The sequence below is a fragment of the Zootoca vivipara genome, chromosome 4 (genome assembly GCF_963506605.1).
Source record: "Zootoca vivipara chromosome 4, rZooViv1.1, whole genome shotgun sequence".
Classification (NCBI taxonomy): domain Eukaryota; kingdom Metazoa; phylum Chordata; class Lepidosauria; order Squamata; family Lacertidae; genus Zootoca; species Zootoca vivipara.
The window spans coordinates 11,047,343-11,070,220 of NC_083279.1; the positions used below are offsets into that span (position 1 = coordinate 11,047,343).

General features: G+C 41.6%; 3 protein-coding genes across 5 annotated transcripts in view; 2 read left to right on the plus strand and 1 right to left on the minus strand.

Moving 5' to 3' along the window:
• Nucleotides 1-1,728, plus strand: part of LOC118085757 (cilium assembly protein DZIP1) — a 23,607-nt gene extending 21,879 nt beyond the window's left edge. The window contains exons 12-13 of the mRNA XM_060273343.1: nt 35-165; nt 1,221-1,728. Of these exons, the coding sequence (XP_060129326.1) occupies nt 35-147 (113 nt within the window). The 3' untranslated portion in view covers nt 148-165; nt 1,221-1,728. The remainder of the gene's footprint in view (nt 1-34; nt 166-1,220) is intronic.
• Nucleotides 1,729-2,657: 929 nt separating this feature from the next.
• Nucleotides 2,658-10,625, plus strand: LOC132591969 (cilium assembly protein DZIP1-like). Its single transcript, XM_060273312.1, has 4 exons — nt 2,658-2,724; nt 3,690-3,817; nt 7,187-7,454; nt 9,519-10,625. The coding sequence occupies exons 1-4, from the start codon at nt 2,658-2,660 to the stop codon at nt 9,593-9,595; spliced, it is 540 nt and encodes a 179-aa protein (XP_060129295.1). The 3' UTR covers nt 9,596-10,625.
• Nucleotides 10,626-10,651: 26 nt separating this feature from the next.
• CLDN10 (claudin 10) overlaps nt 10,652-22,878 on the minus strand; it is a 76,604-nt gene continuing 64,377 nt past the window's right edge. For 2 of the 3 annotated variants that reach the window (XM_035114288.2, XM_060273345.1), the window contains 4 exons: nt 19,852-20,013; nt 19,651-19,732; nt 17,647-17,754; nt 10,652-12,157 (listed from right to left, as the gene is read on the minus strand). In XM_035114288.2, the coding sequence (XP_034970179.1) occupies nt 12,031-12,157; nt 17,647-17,754; nt 19,651-19,732; nt 19,852-20,013 (479 nt within the window). In that variant the 3' untranslated portion in view covers nt 10,652-12,030. The remainder of the gene's footprint in view (nt 12,158-17,646; nt 17,755-19,650; nt 19,733-19,851; nt 20,014-22,878) is intronic. The other variant, XM_035114287.2, reaches the window with a different exon arrangement.

A 22,878-nucleotide genomic window follows, 5' to 3' on the forward strand; every position in this document is an offset into this window, starting at 1 on the left:
TGCTTGAGTATTTATAATCTGTGTTTCATTGCAGCTAAGAACAGGGTAGCTCAGCTTGGGAGGTCGCTGTCAACTGTGTTACCCAAAGCAGCAAAACGTCCATCTGTTTGCCAAACGCCCAACCGTACAAAGACCAGTTGCTGCTGAAAACACCACCCCACCAAAGTAAGAGGAACTGTTCAGTAAAGTTTTGTTTGAGTGTTTTCAGTTGTTTGAATTATCGGAAGCAGCCTTCTGGGCCTGTACAATGGAACACCTGAACATGTCTATTATAACTCTGCTGAGGAGATGCCCTGACTGCTGATTGCTGCAGCTCAGTATTGAAAGTCTTGCTACTATCACAGAAAGCCCCAAACAACTTGGGGATCGATCAGGTTACCTGAAAGGTCCCTGACCCTGGATAGACATTTAAAATTTCTTAGATCAGAGTTTGCCAAACTTGGGTCTCTAGCTGTTTTTGGACTACATCATCCCTGACCACTGGTTCTGCTAGCTAAGGATGATAAGAGTTGTAGTCCAAAAACAGCTGGAGAGCCCAGTTTGGCAAACCCTGGCTTAGATCATCTGGGGAAATTCTACTCACGGCTCCACGTCCTATAGAATATTACAGAGCATGTCCATTTTTTGCCATTGCCCCTGTTCTGTGAATGCCCTTCCCTCTGCCATACATGACACATTGTCTATTTGCATCTTTAGAAGATGTATCGTTTTTCTGGCTTTCCCAGGCCCCTAAGATTGGATCCTGTATTCTGAGTTCTTGTTTTTATAATATTGTTTCTATTACGATGTTGTGTTCTTTTGGATCACATGTTAGGGTTTCCCCAAACTTTTTCAATGTTAAAAGTTTGTAAATGCTTTTAAATAAAAAGAGAAAGAAAAAAGACAAGAAACGAAAAAAAAGGAAATAGGTGTATTGATTTATTTCCTCTGACCCCTCAAAAGTATCTTTTAAGAGGATAGCGAGACTGCCATCCTTCTGCAGGGAGGGGAGCGATTAAAAAGCGTTCACTACATAATTCCTGCATTGCAGGGGGTTGGATTAGATGACTCTTGGGGCTCCTTCCAACTCGACGATTCTATGATTTAAATATATTTGTCACATTCACAAACCTCTTCCAAAGGCAATTGCCCCAATGCAGCGTACAGAATCTGAGTACAGAGTACAGAATCTGCAATGTATTAGATAACAAAAGTTGTAATTTTTGTATTCTTCTTTCCAGAACCAAGAAGAATGCTTTGGGAGATGAAATCCCCCAAAAGCTGCCATAGTGTTACGTAAGTCTTCAGTTTGGTTTTCTGTGCGCAATATTCTGAACTTGATTTAAACAATGCAAAGAAGAAATGTCAAATTGTATACATGCCATTTTACCTAGGTTCAGGTTTGCCAGTTGCTTGAAATGGTGAGGTAAAGAATTGGGGTGGACAAGCAAGCAATAGAGGCACAACAAAAAGAACAGGAAGGGGAGAGACACGGGTGTGCAGGATACCACCCCTAAATGGAAGTGCTGCTACCACTCCTCTAATCCCTTGGCTTCATCAGAAACTATTCGCAGATTTCTACAGCCATGGTGGCTGAAGTCTCTTTTTTTAAAGACATGGTGAATCAGATTGTGTAGTAAAACCAGCCAAGACAGATGTATAACTATGCTTACTTTGCGCTGTGCGTACTATAGGTAAGGTCAGGGGTTCAAATCCGCACAACGGGGGCGAGCTCCCGTTGCTCTGTCCCAACTCCTGCCAACCTAGCAGTTTGAAAACAACCAGCGCAAGTAGATAAATAGGTACCACTTCGGCAGGAAGGTAAACAACATTTCCATGAGCTCTGGGTTCCATCACGGTGTTCCGTTGCGCCAGAAGCGGTTTAGTCATGCTGGTCACATGACCCGGAAGCTGTCTCTGGTCAAATGCCAGCTCCCTCGGCCTGAAAGGGAGATGAGCGCTGCAACCCAGAGGCGCCTTTGACTGGACTTAATCGTCCAGGAGTCCTTTACCTTTACATTTACTGTAGGCAGATGCTCAGAGAGAGCCTTGGACCACAGGTGCGCTCTATCTGCTTTTCAAACTGGATAAAATAGTTTGGTTGCGTAGATTCCACCTTTATCCGAAGGACCTAAATGGCGTTCCACACGTCCTTACTGTGTATGGGATGTTTCTAAGCAAGGTCTCCTTTCTTACCATCTTCAAAACATGGGGAGAGTTTAGATGATGGAAATCAACATTCTGTAACCAGTTTTCTCGATAATGGTGGCATTGTGGATTAACTTATGCTGAAAATGGTGGCCCGCCATTTACCTTGTGGTGTGGACAAGGATCCTAAGATTATCTTAACCAGAGGTTTGTGAATTCCCTACCTTTTTACTGTTGGATGATGAAAGGATTTGGAGAACCTGGGTAAAGTGTGGCTAAGGCAGTACCATGTTTGGCAACAGTTTGGTTAAATCAAGGTCTTGCCACAGCGATGATGATGATAATGGAAGGTGACTAACTCCACCAATTTCCCTCCCCCTTAGAACCCCACCATTTAGCTCAGAGGAAGAAGTAGAAGAGAATGACATCATGCAGTCCTATATCTCACCAGAATTGTCTCAGCCTAAGGCATCCAAGAGCAGCGTCAAGGCAGCTTGTCAAGATTTGCAAGCCAGAGTGATGTGAACTCCATGGAAGACGAGGAAGAGGAGGAGGAGGAGGAAGAAGAATTCAAAACAAGCCTTAAACCTTCGAAAAGTAGGGAAGCTAATTTTGTAGACCACCTCATGTTCACACCAGGATCTATGTTCACCCCATGGCCTCCTTTGCTGTGGCTTTCTATCCTGTGCTCAGGATTGTGCTGAACAGCTGATAATCATACTTAATTAAAAAGAAGCACACAGAGCGAACGGTGAAAAGGAAGTCATCTTTTGACAACCACTAAATGTTAAAGTCTAAAGGTTGTAGCAGGAGGACCGGGTTCTTCGGCAATTCCCGCTTGCTCAGCTGCTGCCTAGACTAGTATCATTGATTTAATGATATTAAATCATTCCAAGTGATATTAAAACTTCCAAGATGTAATCAGCACAGTAGCTGAAGACTCACGGGGCAGTCTACCAATCTCATGTGTGTTTCATTGGGAGGTGGGGGTGAGGGATGATGGCATAGCAGCCATCATTAATCTGGGTTTATTTTATTTTTTAAATAAAACTAAAATGTGTTGGAAGATTTGTGCTTCCCTGGACCATTTTGTTGGGAAAAATAGGGGGACGTTTTTATCCCACTATATTAAAATTGGCTAGAACAACAACAGCAGAACACCTCAGTGGCAGAAATCAATCAATTTATTGGGATATTTTTTCTTGGATTCTTGATTGTTTTCAAAACGAAAACCTACAACGCTGGGTTACTTTTTGCTAGAAGAAATATTTATCCTAACATGTTACACTGGCACCCCAAATGATATAAATAAGCACCCCAAATGTAAAATTCAGTTGGTTTTCTTTGGCTTATTTTTGTACTGTAAATAGCGAGTGACTGAATTTTTTTTTATTACTATGTAAGCGAAGGTGTCCTATAATTATTGCATTATAGGTCTACCTCTGTGTTGATTCTGCTAGGAAAAGTGTATACTGGGGGCGTAAGTTTACACCCAAAAGTCTGGGGTACAATTAAGCATTTCAGTTTTAAGTTGCCCATATCCTGTTTTCTTGATTGTGTAGACGCATTTAACCAAAGCGGGACTGTCCAAATCGAAAAGCTTCCTCCGAGCCAAGGGAAGGAAAATGAATCTGCTGGAGTAATTAACGTTGGCCCCGTACCTATTCAAAAGTGTGTCCAAGGTGTAAAGGTATTAGATTTTATTTGAAAATGACCTATATACATCGAGATATCATTATTTCCATTTTCTTACAATTGAGGGGATAATTCACTGTTGTAAGAATTTCCTATGCAAATCACTATCTTGTTTTCAACCACTTTGTAGTTGCTGATAAAGATATTTGTTGTTGGTATTAATTCAGTATGATGATCTTCTGGCTTTTACGTAAATGCAATTCAGGGATTTATTTCTTTTCAGTGTAAGTAAAACTTACGCTGCGAGTACAAGTCATTCCCCGTGGATTTTTAAAACCTGTATCCATGCAAAAAGAAAAAAAAAGGTTCAGGGAGCTACTGCAGAAGCAGCACTTGGAGCACGACAAGTAAAACAGAGTATTGCAGCTTTGTCCACCTGCCAGGTAAAAGCTATTTGACCCCCTAACTGTACCACTTTCTTCTTTGCTTCCAAGAGGGTTGCAACCTTTGAAAGCCTTCAGTAGTCTAAGCCCAGCATATAATCTGTGAAAGCATTCCTTCCTAAATGGACCTGCTCAGAATTTTGTAAGAAAACCTAGCTCAAGGTGCTATCTATGAATGTAGCTCTATAGGAACTAGAGAATCGAGGTGCAGGATTTCTTTAAAAGAAGGTTTGAGGCAATCGCTCTCTTTCCTCTTGTCACCCACGGCGAGGAAATCTGGAATCTTAAACCTTTGCCATAAAATGCTCTCTCACAGATGGAGGAGAAGAGGCATTTTAGCTAATAGTAATAGTAATAATAATATTTAATAATGATAATAATAATTTTATTATTTATACCCCACCCATGTGGCTGGGTTTCCCCAGCCACTCTGGGCAGCTTATAGCACATTTAAAAAATCGTACATAATATACATTAAAAAATTCCCGATACAGGGTTGCCTTCAGATGTCTTCTAAAAGTCAGAGAGTTGTTTATTTCCTTGACATCTGATGGGAAATCGGCAACAGACGCTTTGTAGGCAGCAGATTCTAGGATCAGTCCCAGAGCTCTCTGGTTCAAAAGGTTAAGTAGCAAGTAATGAGGAAGAGCCCTCTCTGCCTGAGACTTTGGAGAGCTATTAGTAAGAAAGTAGATCACTCTGGGCAAAATAGACAAATAGTTTGTCTTGGCATAAGGCAGCTTCCCGTAGTGTATAAAAAAGTAACAGTAGTTTAAATTAACTTTCAATATTGTTACCAGAGGCAGGTCCGCACTTGCATGTGATCTAGCTGCACACAACTGCACACATGGGCGACACTGGGAGCTCAGATGTGGCAGGTAGCTCATGAAGAGACCCTCCCCAGAGCCTTCAGTCTCCAGGTGAGGTGGCTTTTCTCCTCAGTGGGGCTTTGTTGAGGCTGCTCAGCTGACATGTGGGAAATCGATGGCTGGTGCTGCACTATCCCGCATGCCAGCTGTTAGGTGGGGCATCTGAGCAGCTTCAACAAAGCTCCGCTGCGCCTCCGGTTTGCGAGGAGACCCACTCTGGAGCCCAAACAGATATTGTAAGCGACTCTGAAAATGGCAAATCTTAAAATACTGAGCTGGAATGTTAACAGTTTGAATGACAAAGCTAAACGCAACAGAATTGGGCATGTAATCTCCAAACAAAAATTGGACATACCGTAATTTGTCTTCAAGAAACACATATTGCAAAAAAGCATAAAAGAGTTTTAATTAATAAAAGATTAGGAACGGATTTCACCTCATCAAATAATGCAAAAAAGAGAGGAGTAGTTTTCTACCGTATATTAATCCTGCACTGGAACCCAGATTGATTCAAAAAGATGAAAAGGGCAGAATTTTAATAATACAAATTAAAATTCAAGGGGGAAAGGTAATTTTGGTGGGAATATATGCCCCAAATGAGAAAAAAGCAGTTGTTGTTTTTTTTTAAAAAAAACCACCTGGAAACAATTATTGGAATATGCAGACCAAAAAATTATTTTAATGGGAGATTTCAATGGAGTACCATCATTAGAAAAAGATAGACCTGCTAGGAAAAAAGACACAAAAGAAGGCAGATTACCAAAGACTTTTAAAATTTGGTTCAAACTTTAAACTTGATAGATATTTGGAGAGTAAAACATTTGTTTGATAAACAGTTCATTTTTTATTCCCATGTTCATGATAGCAGTTCAAGGATAGATGCTTTATGGATTTCTAAAGAGGTGGAACCCAAAGTAAAAAAAAAAAATTAAATGAACCCCAGGACACTGTCAGATCACAATTTCATGATAATGTAAATTCAAAAGGAAAGCCAAACAACATTTAGATGGAGATTGAACGAAGATTTATTAGAAGATCAAAATTTCATGGTAAACACAAAGAAGCCCCTGGGGGATTACTGTATTTTGAAATAAACCTCCAGAGTCAGACCAAATTACAAACGGTCTGGGATGCAAGTAAGGCGTTGATGAGGGGACTGTTTATACAACAAAATTCAATTGAAAGGAAATTGAAAGAAAAAAGGGGGAAAGAAATTTTAGATGAAATTATGGGAAAGGAGAAGGATTTGTCAAAAAGAAAGAAAGAACAATGGCAAGAAAAGTTGATGAGTTATGCGGAGATGGCAAAGTTAACATACAGAATACGTGAGAAAGACAACCGTGACTTGAAAGATGAATGGGATGTTTTCACAAATTGCTTAAAAAGACAACAAAAGGACTTGGACTCCTTGGCAGGTTTTGAATAAACATTCACAAAATTTATTGGTAGAACACATGACAGATAAAGTAATGATATGTACAAATTTATAACATGCAGAAAATAATATGTATTAACAAATCAGAGAGGGGAGCTGAGGGAAGTCTCGAGGTGGGAGAGGGAGGGAATAAAAAAGGGGGAAATGTAATTGATTATATTAATTGATAACTTGTTTTGCTAAATTTGTATGTGTGTATACACTTGGGTGTTACGGTGCCCTTTTTGTTTTATATGTAGGTCGTGTGTGTGTGTGTGTGTGTGTTTGTGTGCAGTCTGTACATAATTTGAATGAATTTTGGTATTTTGGCTTCATGATAGTCTCCTATCAGCAGAGGGCACTGCAGTCTTTCTTCAAGCAGTATAATAGCTATTCCTTAAGAGCTCTTTTCGCCTTGCCACAGGGTTTGGCACTAATTCAAATAATGTGAGTATTTTGGTCTGCTCTCTTCTCAACCTATTTAAAAAGTAAAACCCACAAGCACAGAGAGAACAAATCACATCAATTGTTTTTTCTTGTGTTGTGTGTTTCCAGAAATCGTCACTCTTTAGTAGCTGAATGTATTGACGTCCTTCGTCTTAAGCAAGCAGTTCCTCTTACAGGATCTGTGTACAAAAAGACTAGCAGATAACTGTTCCTGGATCAAGTTTTAAGAAATTCCATTTGTTTCTTAATAGTTTACAGGAGTTGAGGAGGACGACGAAGACGACGAAGACTGGGATTTATCATCTCTAGTAGAAGATGAGAAACCATCGCCAGCAAAAGATGAACAACCTTTGTTAGCAAAAGATGGAGAACATTTGCTAGCAAAAGATGAGAAGCGTTTGCCAGCAAGAGATGAAAAAGTTAAGAATGCACCTGCTGTTGAAAAGAAAGATTTGAAAGCGGCACCCACGGTCCATGCATGGGGAACTCCATGCGTAGGGAAACCAACAAAGGAAGAAGGTACATTCATTGATGGTATCAATTACTAGTCAGTAGCTCTGATGTTCTCAGCCATAGCTGTGTCAAGGTCCCTTGGTGCTGACCTTTAAAGCCCTAAATGACCCCAGCCCAGTATACCTGATGTCTCCACCCCCATCGTTCAGCCCTCATACACTGAGGTCCAGCTCCAAGGGCCTTCTGGTGGTTCCCTCACTGCGAAAAGTGAGGTTACAGGTAACCAGGCAGAGGGCCTTCTCGGTAGTGGCGCCCGCCCTGTGGAACACACTCCCATCAGATGTCGAGATAAACAACTATCTGACTTTTAGAAGACATCTGAAGGCAGCCCTATATAGGGAAGTTTTTAGTGTTTGATGTTTTGTCACATTATTATTATTATTACAGTGGTACCTCGACTTATCCATTCCGCGGCGCTCTTCGGAAGTTGAAAACTTCGGAAGTTGAAGCGTCCATTTTGTGCATGTGCAAAGCACGATTTTGCACTTTTGCGCAGACAGCGCGTGCGGCGAAAATACTTCCAGGTTAGCGGACTTCGGAAGTCGAAACCTTCGGAAATCAAGGCATTTGTAAGTCGAGGTACCACTGTATTATTAATCTGTTGGGAGCCACTCAGAGTTTTTTAAAATTATAATTATAATTATTATTATTCATATTTATACCCTGCCCTTCCCGGTTTAGAAACTGGGCTCAGGGCGGCTAACAACAAATATAAAACATTGATTAAAAACAACTTTAAAAACAGCTTAAAAACAGCATAAAGTACAACATAAATATAGCATCACCAGGGCTAATTGGCCAAGTTAGTCCTGCTAAGGCCAGCAAGGAGACTAGGGAAGAATTTAAATGTGGGGACCCAGTAGGGTTTCTTCATATAAAAGGGAATGGAGGATCAGGCTAAATTGAAGGCCAGGCGGAATAACTGGCAGGGTATAAATAATAAATTTTTATTTTTATTAATTATTATTCTCTGCAAACCCTGCCTGGAGGGAATGGAGATTTGCTACCAAGGTCAGAATCACCGGGGCTATAGGCAAGGTTGATTCAGACCTTTGCAGCTGCAGTACAGAAAAGACTATTTACCTGTGTTGTGTCTATCCTGCTTCTTAATTTTAAGGAAATTTACCACTTATGAAAACAATAAGATAGAATAATAAAAGTGCTAAAATGCAACAAAACACGATTAAAATCCCAATCTTCCCTAAACATGTATCATCTGATGTCTACATCCAATGTTTAAAGCCATTGTTTTTTTCTTTATTTTTATGGGGTCTGTTTTTACTAGGTACAGTGATAAAGTGATTGGGGCCTTTCACTGTTCCCAACAGTGGTGGTTTTTATTACATAGAACAGTCTTTTCTACAGACCACAGTAAAACAGTGCACTGAAAACAACAGGACTGGGCACATTTAACCCTGTGGTTGGATTGTGGTCACCCTGTTCGGAATAACTGAAAGCAGCCAGACTAGGTGTTGGGCATCTTATATTGTGGTGCATTTGACCACAGAAATGAATGCACCTTAACTGCTCTGCTGGAGGGCCTGTATTATTCAAGATGATCTTTGGTTTAGGTGAGATGGGCTGCTCTGCTCCATAGGCTGCTAAGGAGAGTATGGATCTGGTGCAACTTAATGCCCATTTCACCTGCTTGCCTTACACTAACTTCTTCCCTGTTTAGGGAAGTTTTTTAATGACTTTAATGTTTTAATGTATTTTTAATCTCCTGTTGGAAGCTGCCCAGAGTGGCTGGGGAAACCCAGCCAGATGGACAGGGTATAAGTATTATTATTATTTATTATTATTATTTATTATTATTATTATTTATTATTATTATTATTATTATTTATTATATTCTGCATAGGCTTGCTCCTTAAGGAACTCTGCTGGACGTGTGCAAAGTTTCTGTGTCAGACTTTGTTTAAAGGAGATCAAAATTGTTCTAAATTGTTTTCAGGAAGACCTTCCTACATCTAAGAATGGTAGAGCACCAGAACTTGTTGCAGAGGAATGGTAGCATCTCTATCCTTGCGTATCTTTGAAAGCTAATTTTGCTGTTTCCTTTTTAAACAGGCCTTCAAGATGAAGATATGAGCACAAAAAGCAGCTCACCCACTATCACAGACTGGAGCGACGCTTCGGTTATTTGATTCTTGCAGATAAAACCTCATTCCAAAGACAACAGTCTGATTCCTGTTCGTTTTTTTCTTGTGGGTTAACGTTTTTTTCTTGTGGGGTAACCTTTTGTTTACAAAGCTCTGGTGTCTTTAGTTGATTTAATGCAGGGCCGATTAATACTTCACTAAATCTCCACTTTCAGGTAAGAATTGTTCATCAATAAACAGCATTAACTGATCCAGTATTTTAAGTAATCTTTTTAAAAAAAACGTTTATACATAACTTGATATAAAATGTGAACATTTTAAATAAACTATTTATTTTAACTCAAAGGTTACTTTCTTCCTTCACAAACATGCAGAAAATTACAATGAAATTGGCATCCCACTGGCGGCCAGAGGATCCTGTTGATCTCTAGTGGTTCCCTGAGCAGAAGAGGGGTTGGCTTTGTAGGAGAGTGCCCCTGCGCACCTCACCAACTCACTATATTTGGCCCACCCTGTCCATGTTATTAGGACCTTTTCAAGGCCTTGCAAGCAATACTTAACTGCTGGGACAATGCATAACAGCTGCACCAGTCCAGCCAAGCTTAAACCACAAAAAGTCTTGTAGCACCTTGAGGACTAACAAATTCATTGTGGTGTTAAGCGTTTGTTCCCAGGTAGGCATGGCAGCCTAGATCCTTGCCTAGCGGCAGTGCTTAGACATTTAAATGCTTTGAGACACTGAGACCAAATCCAGCCTCTGCACTTCCTTGCCCTCTTCCACTGCTTAATACTGTATGTACAAGCAGAACTTGTACATTCTGTCTTACAGCAAGAAGAAGAAATTGACCGAGAGGGCTGGTGGACAAATAGTGCCAAGACTCAGCCCCTGCCACCTCAGTGACTTGGAGCATTTGAAAATATAATCAGCTTCTGTAGATGAAAAGATGTCATTATTGACATATTTGCTTGAATCAAAATCTGGAATGAATGCTGTAGGGAGAGGGTAAAACTTGTAAAAATGAGGACATTTATCCAAGGTCAATAGTGTTCCTCCTTAAATAAAAATAGCTTATTGTCTTATAATAATAATAATTTTATTTATACCCCGCCCTTCCCAGTCAAGACCGGGCTCAGGGCGGCTAACAACAAAAATATCAAAACAAGCATAAAAGAAACAATTCAATTAAAATACAGATTAAATACAATGTTAAAATTCAATTTTAAAATGGGAATCTACAAGTGGAACCTCATTTAAATATCTGTAGGATAAAACCTTAGGGGAGGGTAATACTGGGGTCAGACTGAGTCAGTCCAAAGGCCAAGCGGAACATCTCTGTCTTGCAGGCCCTACGAAAAGATGACAACTCCCGCTGGGCCCTAGTCTCCTGAGAGAGAGCGTTCCACCAGGTCGGGGCTAGTACTGAGAAGGCCCTGGTCCTGGTCGAGGCCAGTCTAATCACCTTGTGACTCGGGATCTCCAGTGTGTTATTATTTGTGGACCTTAATACCGGGAGAGGCGGTCCTGCAGGTATGAGGGTCCTAAGCCGCATAAGGCTTTAAAGGTCAAAACCATCACCTTAAACTTGACCCTGTACTCCACTGGGAGCCAGTGCAGCTGGTAAAGCACTGGATGAATGTGATCCCGCGGCGAGGACCCCGTAAGGAGTCTCGCTGCGGCATTCTGCACCCACTGGAGTTTCTGGGTCAGTTTCAAGGGCAGCCCCGCGTAGAGCGAGTTACAATAATCAAGCCTAGAGGTGACCATCGCATGGATCACTGTGGCCAGGTCAGGCTGAGAAAGGTATGATATCCCCAAGAGAGTTTGGCTGGTTTCAGAGATTCTGGAAGGAGAGGGACTGGCCTTGTGTGACAGAATCTCAACACTATCCAGGAAGGATAGGTTTCAGCCCATAAGGTTGAAGTTTTAGGAACCAATGTCTAAAATTAGGATTGTTTTTGCACAGCATAAAGGACTTGGATTGTGTTTCTGTTTACTTGGCTCACACTGCAATCCTGTTGAAACACGTGAGTGTAAGCACCGCTAAACCCATTGGGCCTTCCTTCAGAGTAGGCATAAAATAGATAACACAATCCTATGTAACGTCTTTCAAATTGAGCCCAAGTTCAATGACACATCTAGAAAAACTGGTGCCCATCTAGAAATTAACCTGCGGTGCCTTGATCTACACCAATTAGCCATAACCAATAGGACGTGACCTTATTTGTAAATATGTTCTTTTTTTTTACAGAAAGCAAAAAATGGCAAATGATTTACATATATAATTTATGCATAACATCAGTACAAATCTTAAAATTAGGGAAGAGGAAAATTTACATCAAGTAGGTAAAAGTTCATTTATAAAATATTCTTATTTCTGGTGCTATCAACACCAGAAATCTTCCTTAAAAATCATTCTGTGACTGAACAGCACAAATGTGATTTAAAAAAAAAACACAGGCTGACTCTTGGAGACATCTGGCTACACGTAGGCATTTTTGTCGAAGTGCTTTGGAGGGGCTCTAGGCATTTTTAAGTCTGCTGAGGCATTGCAGCCCTTCGTTCGAATAGACATCGCGGAAGCTGCTCTGTTGTATGTATATCCCATCCTGAAAAATGAGAAAGTTACAGTTTATAGCTCGTTCTGCAAATACTAGCAGATATTTTAAGAGAAAACCCCATTCTTTCGTTAGAAGAAAAAAATGTCTGACATGAGCCTACTCACTGTCTGTGCAAAGTGCGTAGGGACTATTCTGAGAAACTACAGTGTTGAATAAAAATACAGTGGTACCTCGGGTTACAAACACCTCAGGTTACGAACACTTCATGTTACAGACTCCGCTAACCCTGAAGTAGTACCTTGGGTTAAGAACTTAACCTCAGAATGAGAACAGAAATTGTGCACCGGCGGTGCAGCAGCAGCAGGAGGCCCCATTAGCTAATGTGGTACCTCAGGTTAAGAACGGTTTCAGGTTAATAATGGACCTTCGGAATGAATTAAGTTCGTAACCAGAGGTACCACTGTTGGGGAAATTCAGCACAAATTCTTAGTCAGAATCTATATTGCACTTCTCAAGGTTCAAAGCAGTTCACTTACATACTAGTTCTCATGTGATGCTAAGAAAATCTATGGCTGAGTGACTCTATTTAAAAAATAATAATTATTATTAAACAAACATTACAAACATAACTACCGTGTTTCTCCAAAAATAAGCCATACTCCGAAAATAAGCCATACCCTGAAAATAAGACATCCCCTGAAAATAAGCCACCGTGTCTTTTTTTGAGGGAAAATAAATTATAAGACGGTGTCTTATTTTTGGAGAAACACGGCAGACTGCCTCTAGTGCAGGCTTCCTCAAACTTCGCCCTCCATATGTTTTTGGCCTACAGCTCCCATGATCCCTAGCTAGCAGGACCAGTGGTCAGGGATGAGGGGAATTGTAGTCTCAATTGGAGGGCAGAGTTTGAGGAAGCCTGTTCTAGTGCCTTGGTTTAGTGTTCTCATGGTTTGTCTCCCTCTAGACAAAGAGCTATCAAGCCGATCTGAAGTACTGCCTTCTCTAGACAGGCAATCCACAATTTACGCCGGGGTTACGTCTCAAGGTGCCACATGTTTAAGTGAAATCGAGTATATTTGAAACACCATTGAAAAGACTTGGCCCTGGCCCCACCCCTTTTTGTGACGTTTTCAGGTCACTTTCGGGTTTGGTACGATGCACAAGTGCGCTGTCACAAACATCACTGTCTGTATTGGCAAATTGAGGGCTAAGCAACTTGCCTCCAGCCACTTAGTAATTTTTTATAACAGGACGTTTTCCAGTTCATTATCTAACAGTGCACTCCTATACATGTCTACTTTTGAATAAACATGTCAGTTGGGCTACAATCCTCCACCTGCTTACCCGAGAGTAACTTAAAAGTTAAAGGACCCCTGACAGTTAAGTCCAGTCGTGAACAACTCTGGGGTTGTGGCACTCATCTCGCTTTACTGGCCAAGGGAGCCAACGTTTGTCCGCAGACAGTTTTCCCCGGTCATGTGGCCAGCATGACTAAGCCGCTTCTGGTGAAACCAGAGCAGCGCATGGAAATGCCGTTTACTTTCCCGCCGGAGCGGTACCTATTTATCTACTTGCACTTTGACGTGCTTTTGAACTGCTAGGTTGGCAGGAGCTGGGACCGAACAACTGGAGCTCACCCCATTGCGGGGATTCAAACTGCCGACCTTCTGATTGGCAAGCCCTAGGCTCAATGGTTTACACCACAGCACCACCCTTGAGAGTAACTTACTAGGGGTCCCTTGAGAGTAACTTATTAGGGTCCAATTAAAGGAACATATGCACTGGACTGTGTGTGGATGTGAATTTGATGCATGAGATTCAGATGTAACCCCCAGCTTGGGCCACTAGTTAAATACAAACCTTGTGACTCCAGCTGGCTGGGATCACATGTTCAATATATCCTTAAGTTGGCTGACTGGACATTATTACACAACCACAAAGGAAATATATGAAAAGGTCAACTCTGGCAAATTATTTACTCTTATGTGGAGTGCACATTGAAGTGAGGTCTCCTGACACCCATCGCAAATCTTTTTAATTATGAAACGAAGCAGGTTAGGCAAATAGGCTAGTGGGGTTGGTTTGACTCCCTATAGTTTCAAAATTCCACTGGAAAAACGTTTATGTCCCTGTGAAGATGGCAGTATTGAGTCAGTGGCTCATGTGTGATTCAGTGTGAGTCAGTGGCTCAGCATTGCACTCTTTATAAAGATTTGAGGAGTGAGGGTCTTACCCCTCTATTATTGTCCATGCCACTCAACCATTGCTACTGTGTCCTTTTAGCACAGGGGTAGGCAACCTAAGGCCCGTGGGCCGGATGCGGTCCAATTGCCTTCTCAGTCCGGCCCGCGGACGGTCCCGGAATCAGCATGTTTTTACATGAGTAGAATGTGTCCTTTTATTTAAAATGCATCTCTGGGCTATTTGTGGGGCCTGCCTGGTGTTTTTACATGAGTAGAATGCTTTTATTTTAAATGCATCTCTGGATTATTTGTGGGGCATAGGAATTCGTTCACTCCCCCCCCCCCAAAAAAATAGGCTGGCCCACCACATGGTGTGAGGGACAGTGGACTAGCCCACAGCTGAAAAAGGTTGCTGACCCCGGTTTTAGCAGATCAAGAGGATCAGATGACAGCAAAAACTGCAAGGTGTTTAGCGGGGGCAAATAGAGTATGATCTATTATTTGTTTATTGATGTAAACCTCCAAAATGTATCTTGTAGAGTTTAATTTTTACCTCTTATCTTCAGTACATTTTATTTTATCGCTATGGCTAGTGGCTGGTGCAAATAAAGATTCCTCTGTTTCCCTATAGTTTCTTGATGGGATGGTATTGTGGTAGGGTTAAGCTGAAAGATAAGGAGCTGACAGAGTTGGTTAGTATGCCTCTAGCGCTGGAAACTAAAACCAACCAGCCGTTTGGGGCAGCTTCATGTGCAGACCTAAACACCTAGATTCCTCCACCTAGGTTGAATAGCAATGAAGGGAATCCATATGACCAGCAGGGCAGATCTGGATTTGGGTCCTGCTGCAATGTAGCTGTTTAAAACCAGGAATATAGTTATTATTTTGCCAGCCCCGGGGAGAAGTCTCTCTGTGACCAAAAAAGATGGAATCAAAGTCAAAACAAGTTTTTAGGGCAATCTTCCCAGGTTGCAGTGGAATGCTCTCCTGTTGCTAAAAAAGTGAAGCGCCGGAAGAATGCGAGGATGTATCTGCCCGCAAGGCAGTTACAAATATCCCACATTGACTTCTGGATTCTAGACACACGCATATCCATCTTTGTGTCTAGACACCCGGAACCACGATGAGTGTCGTGCAAAGCATTCCCATAGCTTCGCTTCATCGACCGGGAGAGCTCAGGTTGCCCCTTAAGGCCTAAGGTTACCAAAACATGTAGGTCAAACGTTTAGCCCAGCAGGGTCAAAAGCATGGAAAGCCTGGAGTTAATGGCCAAACCAAGGAAAAGAAAGCTGCCTTCTAATGATTACGAGATCTTCATTTCTCAAAGAAGAGCTGAAGCTGTGGAATCCTTCCTAACAAAGGCCAACACTAAGAAATTGAGGCAAGTGACAATATTGCCTGCATTTCGTGCCAGAAATGGGTTCACCTGCTTGGACAAATGGCTGGGGGGGCGGGGCATGAATGTGTGCCTATCAGGGCAAAGGAACGAGTTTGGAAAAGTATGGTACTTTTATCTCAAAGAATTGCAATGCTCCAGTTGTCTTCAGCGGTCACTTCTTTTCACTAGAAGTGTTGGCACTAATCCTATCCTGCTCATATAGCAGAGCAAGACAATAGGGTTATTCTGTTAATCTCAAAATGACAATCATAAACCAACTTCCAATAAGACTTAAAAATTCTTGTTGCCTCCCTACCAAATGACCTAGCCCATCTATCATTCCCATCACCCAGGGATGCAAATGTTCTTTGTCACATTTGTTTGCCATCACTGGCAATGCACAACTTTTGTGTGTGTTGGGGGGGGGGGGTTCAGGGGAGATTGTGCAATGGAAATCGTCCCCACTTCGCAGCTGGATTGCATGGATCCAGGCCCCTGCCAATTGGGAAATAGAACGTCCTCCTAAAGAGTCACCTAAAGAGTCAATCCTCCACATTGAACCACAATATGGCTTCATTGCTCCTGCTTTCTTGAAGTGAGGAAGAACCACATTCATTTTCCTTTTTTACTTTCAGCAAAGAATTCCAGGTCTCCTTCTCTCCTTCACTCCTTATGCCACCACAGAACTGTGTGAGAAGCATTCTGATTAGACCCAGGGAACATACGGCCATCCAGCTGTAGGATGCTTTGCATCCCGCACCCAGAGAAATGAAAAGATATATGCAGAGTTGTTTTCTTTACTGTAAAAGAATTAAAGCATCTCCTAGATTCAGAGTTATTAGCCCTTGTACCTGAATCATGGAACCTAATTGTCATGAGCCCCATGGAGGTGTCATGGAGGGGAGGGGAGGATCCTCAGAAGAAATGGGAAGAGCTCATGGGGCTGGATAACCATGGGGAGGGTCATAGCATGAAGAGGGAAGTGAAATAAATAAGTACTTGTGGTTAGCCAGTTGTCTATACAGGCGTCCCCCCCGCACGAGGGGTGAAATCACATAAAATGGGAAGCACCCCCTGAAAAGTCTCTAAATGCTTATTTCCCCCTGCTCTCCTGCTCTCTCTTCAATCCAGACCAAAATATCTGCAGTTGAAGCTCTGGGGCCGTCTGGAGACTGTCAGACGTGTGGGAAAACAGCTGCTGCTGCGCTGCCCCACGTGCCAGCTGTTAGGCGAGGCGACTGAGCAGCCTAAGCAAAGCCCTGTTGCACCTCTGGTCTCTTTGGGGCTTCCTCTGCCCTGTATATACAGGGGAGTGTCTGTATAAGTAGCTTGCGACTTGCACACTTTTATTTGGTGCACATTCAACTTTGCACACTCGGCAAAATAAATTAAAAAGGGGGGCGGAACGGGGGTGAGAGTCTGGAGGGAAAAGACTTTGGCAATCTCACCTGCCATTGAACACAGTGTGTTTTGATCGGGCATGATTTTGCCTTTATGCACTATCCCCAGAACGTAACCCCTGTACAATTTAGATACCTCCTGAACGGTGCAATCTGTGCTGATCTGATTCACTCATCAAAGACTTTGGCAGAGACAGGAGTTCAGGTTCTTTGTATGGCAGCAAAGGACAGGGCACTATGCTTCTTAAGAGCGATGAAAACACACGAGATACCCCTTTAGAGAGGAAAGATTAAACGCATCTCCATGATGCAAATGAAGCCTTTGGTATCAGCTTCTGCCACACGGCATCTCACGCTGCACTAAAGCTTTATACAGACAACTAATATCAAAGAAGAGTTTTCTTAAAGGTGTTTTATCCCCCCCACACACACTTTCAACCAGTTGTTCCCAAACCCAAAAGTAAGTTTGTTTTTGAAAGATATGCAAACTGAATCTGCATAGCTTCCTTTCTTACACGTTTAATAATTAGAAATATGCTAATGCATTAATTTCAATAAAACTGGTGTGATCTGTACCTTGGAGTTTTATTGTTTTCGGCAATCGAGAAGCAGAATATGCTGCCGCCAATTATGCAAAGTGCCGATCCGGCCCATCCAATGAACAAAGCCGCTCCTAATTCATACCTGCAGGTAAGCGATACATTCTTGCTTCATAAATGGTTTAATCAGAAAATAGGTTTCATTCATTTCGTATTTTTGGTGTGACACAGATAAACAAAGCCATGCAACATATTAACATATATTTTCACTGAACAACTTTGCGGGAGCAGTACACAGTATACTGCAGAACAGAACAAAAAGTCACCAGAACTTCTGCTGTTCTGGATATTTGCCTCTTCCGTTCGCCATGTGTTATAGTTCTAGACTCCAAACACCCTTGGCAAGCAACTGCCATAGGCATGGAAGCATGTCCAATAGATTCACATGGAATTTACTTCCAGTCACAGCCTTAAATGCAGCAAAATAGGTAATCCCTGTCAAGGCTGATAATAGATAAATTAATGTCAGAATTTTGACTAGGTTCCCCCCACCACCACCAACTTCACTTTCCTGGGAGTAAGACCTTTTAAAAAATTTTTTAAAATTAATTAATTTTTATTTTTTAAAAAAATATTTTTAATTTTCCAAAAACCAAAAAAATACAGAAGAAACTAAAAGTAAAAAAGAAATAAAAATAAAAATACAGAAATATCAAAAAGAATTCACAGACCAAACTAAACATTCCCCCCCTTTCCCACCCACCACCTTGACTTATAACACATTTTAAACTAAAATGTGACTTCCTTCCATCGATGCTTGACCTTATTTTACACTCTTATATTGTGTTGTTGTGTTTTGTTTTGTAAATTTATTATTATTATTATTCTTATTATTATTATTATTATTATTATTATTTTATTCCTTTTCCCCTTACAAATTTTGTCATTTACATATCATGATTTCTGTACTGGAACAATGTTTCATTGTATATTCCTTCAAACATTCCCAGTTCTTTATCAAACTTACCTGGGAGTAAGACCTATGGAACTCAATAGGACTTACTTCTGAGTAGACGTGGTTAGCAAAGCACTGAGCTTTCAAGGTAGATTTACAGAACTCCCTAACAAGCAAATGTTTGTTTCTATCCCATCGTTCCTCCCTAACGAGCTCAGGGTAGCAAACAACAAGCCTCAAAACAATGGGAGAAAATCCCTCTTTATAACATTTAAAGACCAATTCCGATAAGGATGAAAACTGGGTGAGATCTCAAACAATATCTTGAGGGCTACAGGTTTTTATATTGCATTTTAATTACGTGAACCGCCCTGCAGGTGTAGGGAGGTATACAAATTTAATCAATATTATTAAGGATAAATAATAATCCCTGCTGTAGCAAATTAAAATAATCACTGCTTCCTCCTCATCCCTGTACTTTAGCCTCTGGTAACCATGTTTTGAGCAAGCTGGTTTTCACTCCTTCGAGCCAGATGCATAGAAAAAATATTTTCTGGAAAATGCACCACCTGCTAAATTTATGTGTGAATTGATGCTTTTGAATTATGGTGCCGGAGGAGACTCTTGAGAGTCCCATGGAGATCAAACCTATCCATTCTGAAGGAAATCAGCCCTGAGTGCTCACTGGAAGGACAGATCGTGAAGCTGAGGCTCCAATACTTTGGCCACCTCATGAGAAGAGAAGAATCCTTGGAAAAGACCCTGATGTTGGGAAAGATTGAGGGCACTAGGAGAAGGGGACGACAGAGGACAAGATGGTTGGACAGTGTTCTCGAAGCTACGAACATGAGTTTGACCAAACTGCGGGAGGCAGTGCAAGACAGGAGTGCCTGGCGTGCTCTGGTCCATGGGGTCACAAAGAGTCGGACACGACTAAATGACTAAACAACAACAAGCTGTCTGTTAAAGGTGCAAGGTGCAAGAGTAAGGCCAATAAAAGAACATGTCGTAGAAATGCAAGAAACAATTGCAACCCACCTACATATCTTCGAAAAGTCTCAATGCACACCCCTCCCCCCGACTTACTTTTGGGCAATATATGTGGGATCAAAGAATTCCGCCGTAATTCTATTTGCATACAGGGAGCAACCAGCCATAGCACAGAGCCCTAAAAAAAAGCAGCAGATGGAGAACCAGATGTTTGGTTAGTACCAGATGTTCAGTAACTGGATGATGGTGATGAAAACAGTGGTGTAAAACACAGAGCATTTATAATTTCATATTTACCGCACAGTATGAAAATAAAGCCAGCTAAACAGGCAATTTTAGCTTTCGTCTGGTCCGAGCCTCCAATTTTCGTACACTTCATCCCAACCAGTGCAAAGATGGAGCCAAAGAATCCAAGGCAGACAGCGGCAATCATGAGTCCTCGACAGGCTTGGATGTAACCTGAAAAACACAATGGTAAAAACTGGTATTAGGCAGCAGTTTCAACTTCCATAATTCCAGTGCAAATGAAACACTCCCAATCGTCTGGGGTTCCCGGGCTAGCGGGAAAACAGGGCAGAAACGGGTTTTTTATTGGGACAGTGTGATTTTTGCAGCTGCTGTTAAAGCTGCAAAATAAAGACGCATGGGGCGGAGCAATGGAGAATTTCTGAAACAACAATGGGATACCAGTATTAGCTCTGCCCAAGGCATAGTGGAGAACAGCAACAACCGGGAAAAGATAGACATAACATTTTACAAGGACAGGAAGAAACATCATGGACAAAATAATTGCCACACACAGGAAGAATAAGGATATAGTTTGACTGCCTCACTTGTAGTTTTATAAATCATTTAATTTGTCAGTACAAATGGAAGTTGATAATATTGCAGCTGTTGTATAAAGGATTGTTCTCCTGACTGGAGTGTAATTGAAATTAAGATTTTGGAAAGCAGAAATAAAATCATCAAACCATCAAATCTAGCACGTGGGGGGCCACCTAAATTATATAATTTGGTATCTTAATGATTGCTATTAGTAATTGTATTATAATTTGGTATTGTTATAATGAGCCTATTACTGGACTGTAATTGAAAACTAATAAAAATTATTATCATATATGCTCCATCCCTCCTAATCCCTCACATGCAAATCCCTTCCCCTTCCCTTGTCAGCCTTAACCATGGTTTTCTTTTACAGCTGCACTATATTAACTATGGTCAGCACCTTGATAAGGTTGCCATATGTCCTCTTTTCCCCAGACATGTCCTCTTTTTTCAGGATTAAAATTTCTGTCTGGACAGATTTTTAAAATTTGGCAAAATGTCTGGGGTTCTTGGTTTACAGTAACCCAAGACATTTTTAAAATAAAAACAATTTTAAAAGCCCCACGTGTTGTGCTCCCACCCCTTGCTACTAGCAATATATCACAGCTTCTATAGCCTATGTATAGTAGGAGTATTTAAAAGTATAAGTTGGTCAATGTGTCCTCTTTTTTGCTCTTCCAAATATGGCAGCCTGAGAAGCAAACCACACAGGAGGACTTTGCACAGGGCAGGAGGGGAGGAAGAAGAGGAAGACAGTTTAGAAATACAACAGGGGTTTGAGGGAGGTCACAGCTCAGAGGCAGATGAGGGGGGAAGTTGGGAAATGGGAGAGGAGGAGAAGGAAGCACCGGGGGGGGGCGACAGCTGACGGACACAGTGTCTTTAGAAAGCATTCCAGAACCCGCCCCTCTCCCAGAACCTGGCGAGCCTTGAAAGTAGGAGAGCAAAGGGCTCAAAGACAGAGGGCATTTCTCAGCACCTGTAGGAGAGACTATGAGATTGACGAATGATGAAGAGGGAGAGATGGGGGGGTGCAGATTCACTTGGGGAAACACCATTATCCAAGAGGCTGGGTTCTATAGCCCCTCTTTATAAATATTGAATAAAAAGCATACAGTAAGAAACATTTCCTTGTCTTTGTACGTTCCTGGGCAACCGGCCGGAAGTGGCTGGCAGCTCACACCAAATACCTCATGCCAGAAGTAGTAGGGCTGTGGCAACGACTAGTTTCAACAATTCCTACATTTGCTTAGCAGCATGTTGCATGGCTGGATGCCTGCATAAAACCATTTCCCCTCGACTGTTGCCATAAAATTTAAAGCAGTGCACGAACCTAATTTTGTATAAATAGTCTTAAATAGCCAAGAGTCTCTCAACGCACTTTCTCCCTATTTTCCTCTGTTTGCTAGCTCTGCCTGTCTTCAGCAGACGTCATAATTGCTGACATCCACAGAAATGACGTGGAGAAACCTTGTCATAACAAAGGGATCATCCACTGTTATGGCGTCCAATCAGCAATTTCCCTTGTATTTTTCAACAAGGAGCTTTAACCCTGCACATCATGATGGTAGGGACAATTGGGGGAGGGGGAGGGCGTTGCTTCTATAGTACAAGGTCCAGGGGAAACACTTGCTAAATTTAAAAGCAACTGTGACATTGCCTACTATGACAAGGGCTTTCAAACGACGCCTTCTTAGTGCGGAATGGGTGGGTGGTCATAAAGACTTTTTCTAGAAGGAAAAGGAAGACTTTCTTAACTGGTCATAAGATAATCTCTGTAGAGGAGAGAAAGATAATTTGGGTTTGAAGCAGGAAGCATATGAAACAATAATGAATTGTGATTGCTTTTAAATGTAGGGAGAGTTTTGACCAGACACCCAAAAAGTTTGCTAGGGAAACTTCCCCCAAAGTTTCTAGATCTCTAGAACAGGAAAAGCTTCTCCTGTTTAATATTTGTACCCTGGATTCAGCCAAAGGCACAGGAGCAGCCTCAATTTAACACAAAAAAATGTAGAGAGAATTAAAGGAGACGGACGACAGATTCCCAATTATATTACCATTGTGGAAAATGGACATTTGAGCAAATCCTTCGTCGCGCTTTAAACATAACGCTATGTGTAATCATTAAGGGTTTCAGAACGACAGCCCAATCCGAGCTTGAAATTGCCTTTAAGCAGACCTCTGACCTCCCATCAACCATAAATACATAGGCATGATTTCCAATTCCAATGCAGGCACGCAGTGCAGCTTGGCAGCAGCATACCCTGTGACAAATCTCACTCTCCCTATTTTTTTCTGCCTATATGAAACTGAAAAGAAAGAAGGGCATTAAACCTGGAGGACCACCAAGTGTTTCTCCTGAGCTGGATTCAGATTCAGCTTGGTGAAAGCCTCACATGGGTGTGAAGAATTACTAAATGTGGGTTTTTATTCCAAAGCTCTTCCTTTTGTGCCCTTGCCCAGTTCTCTTCTTCTGTAGACACTTTGTGGGTTACATTC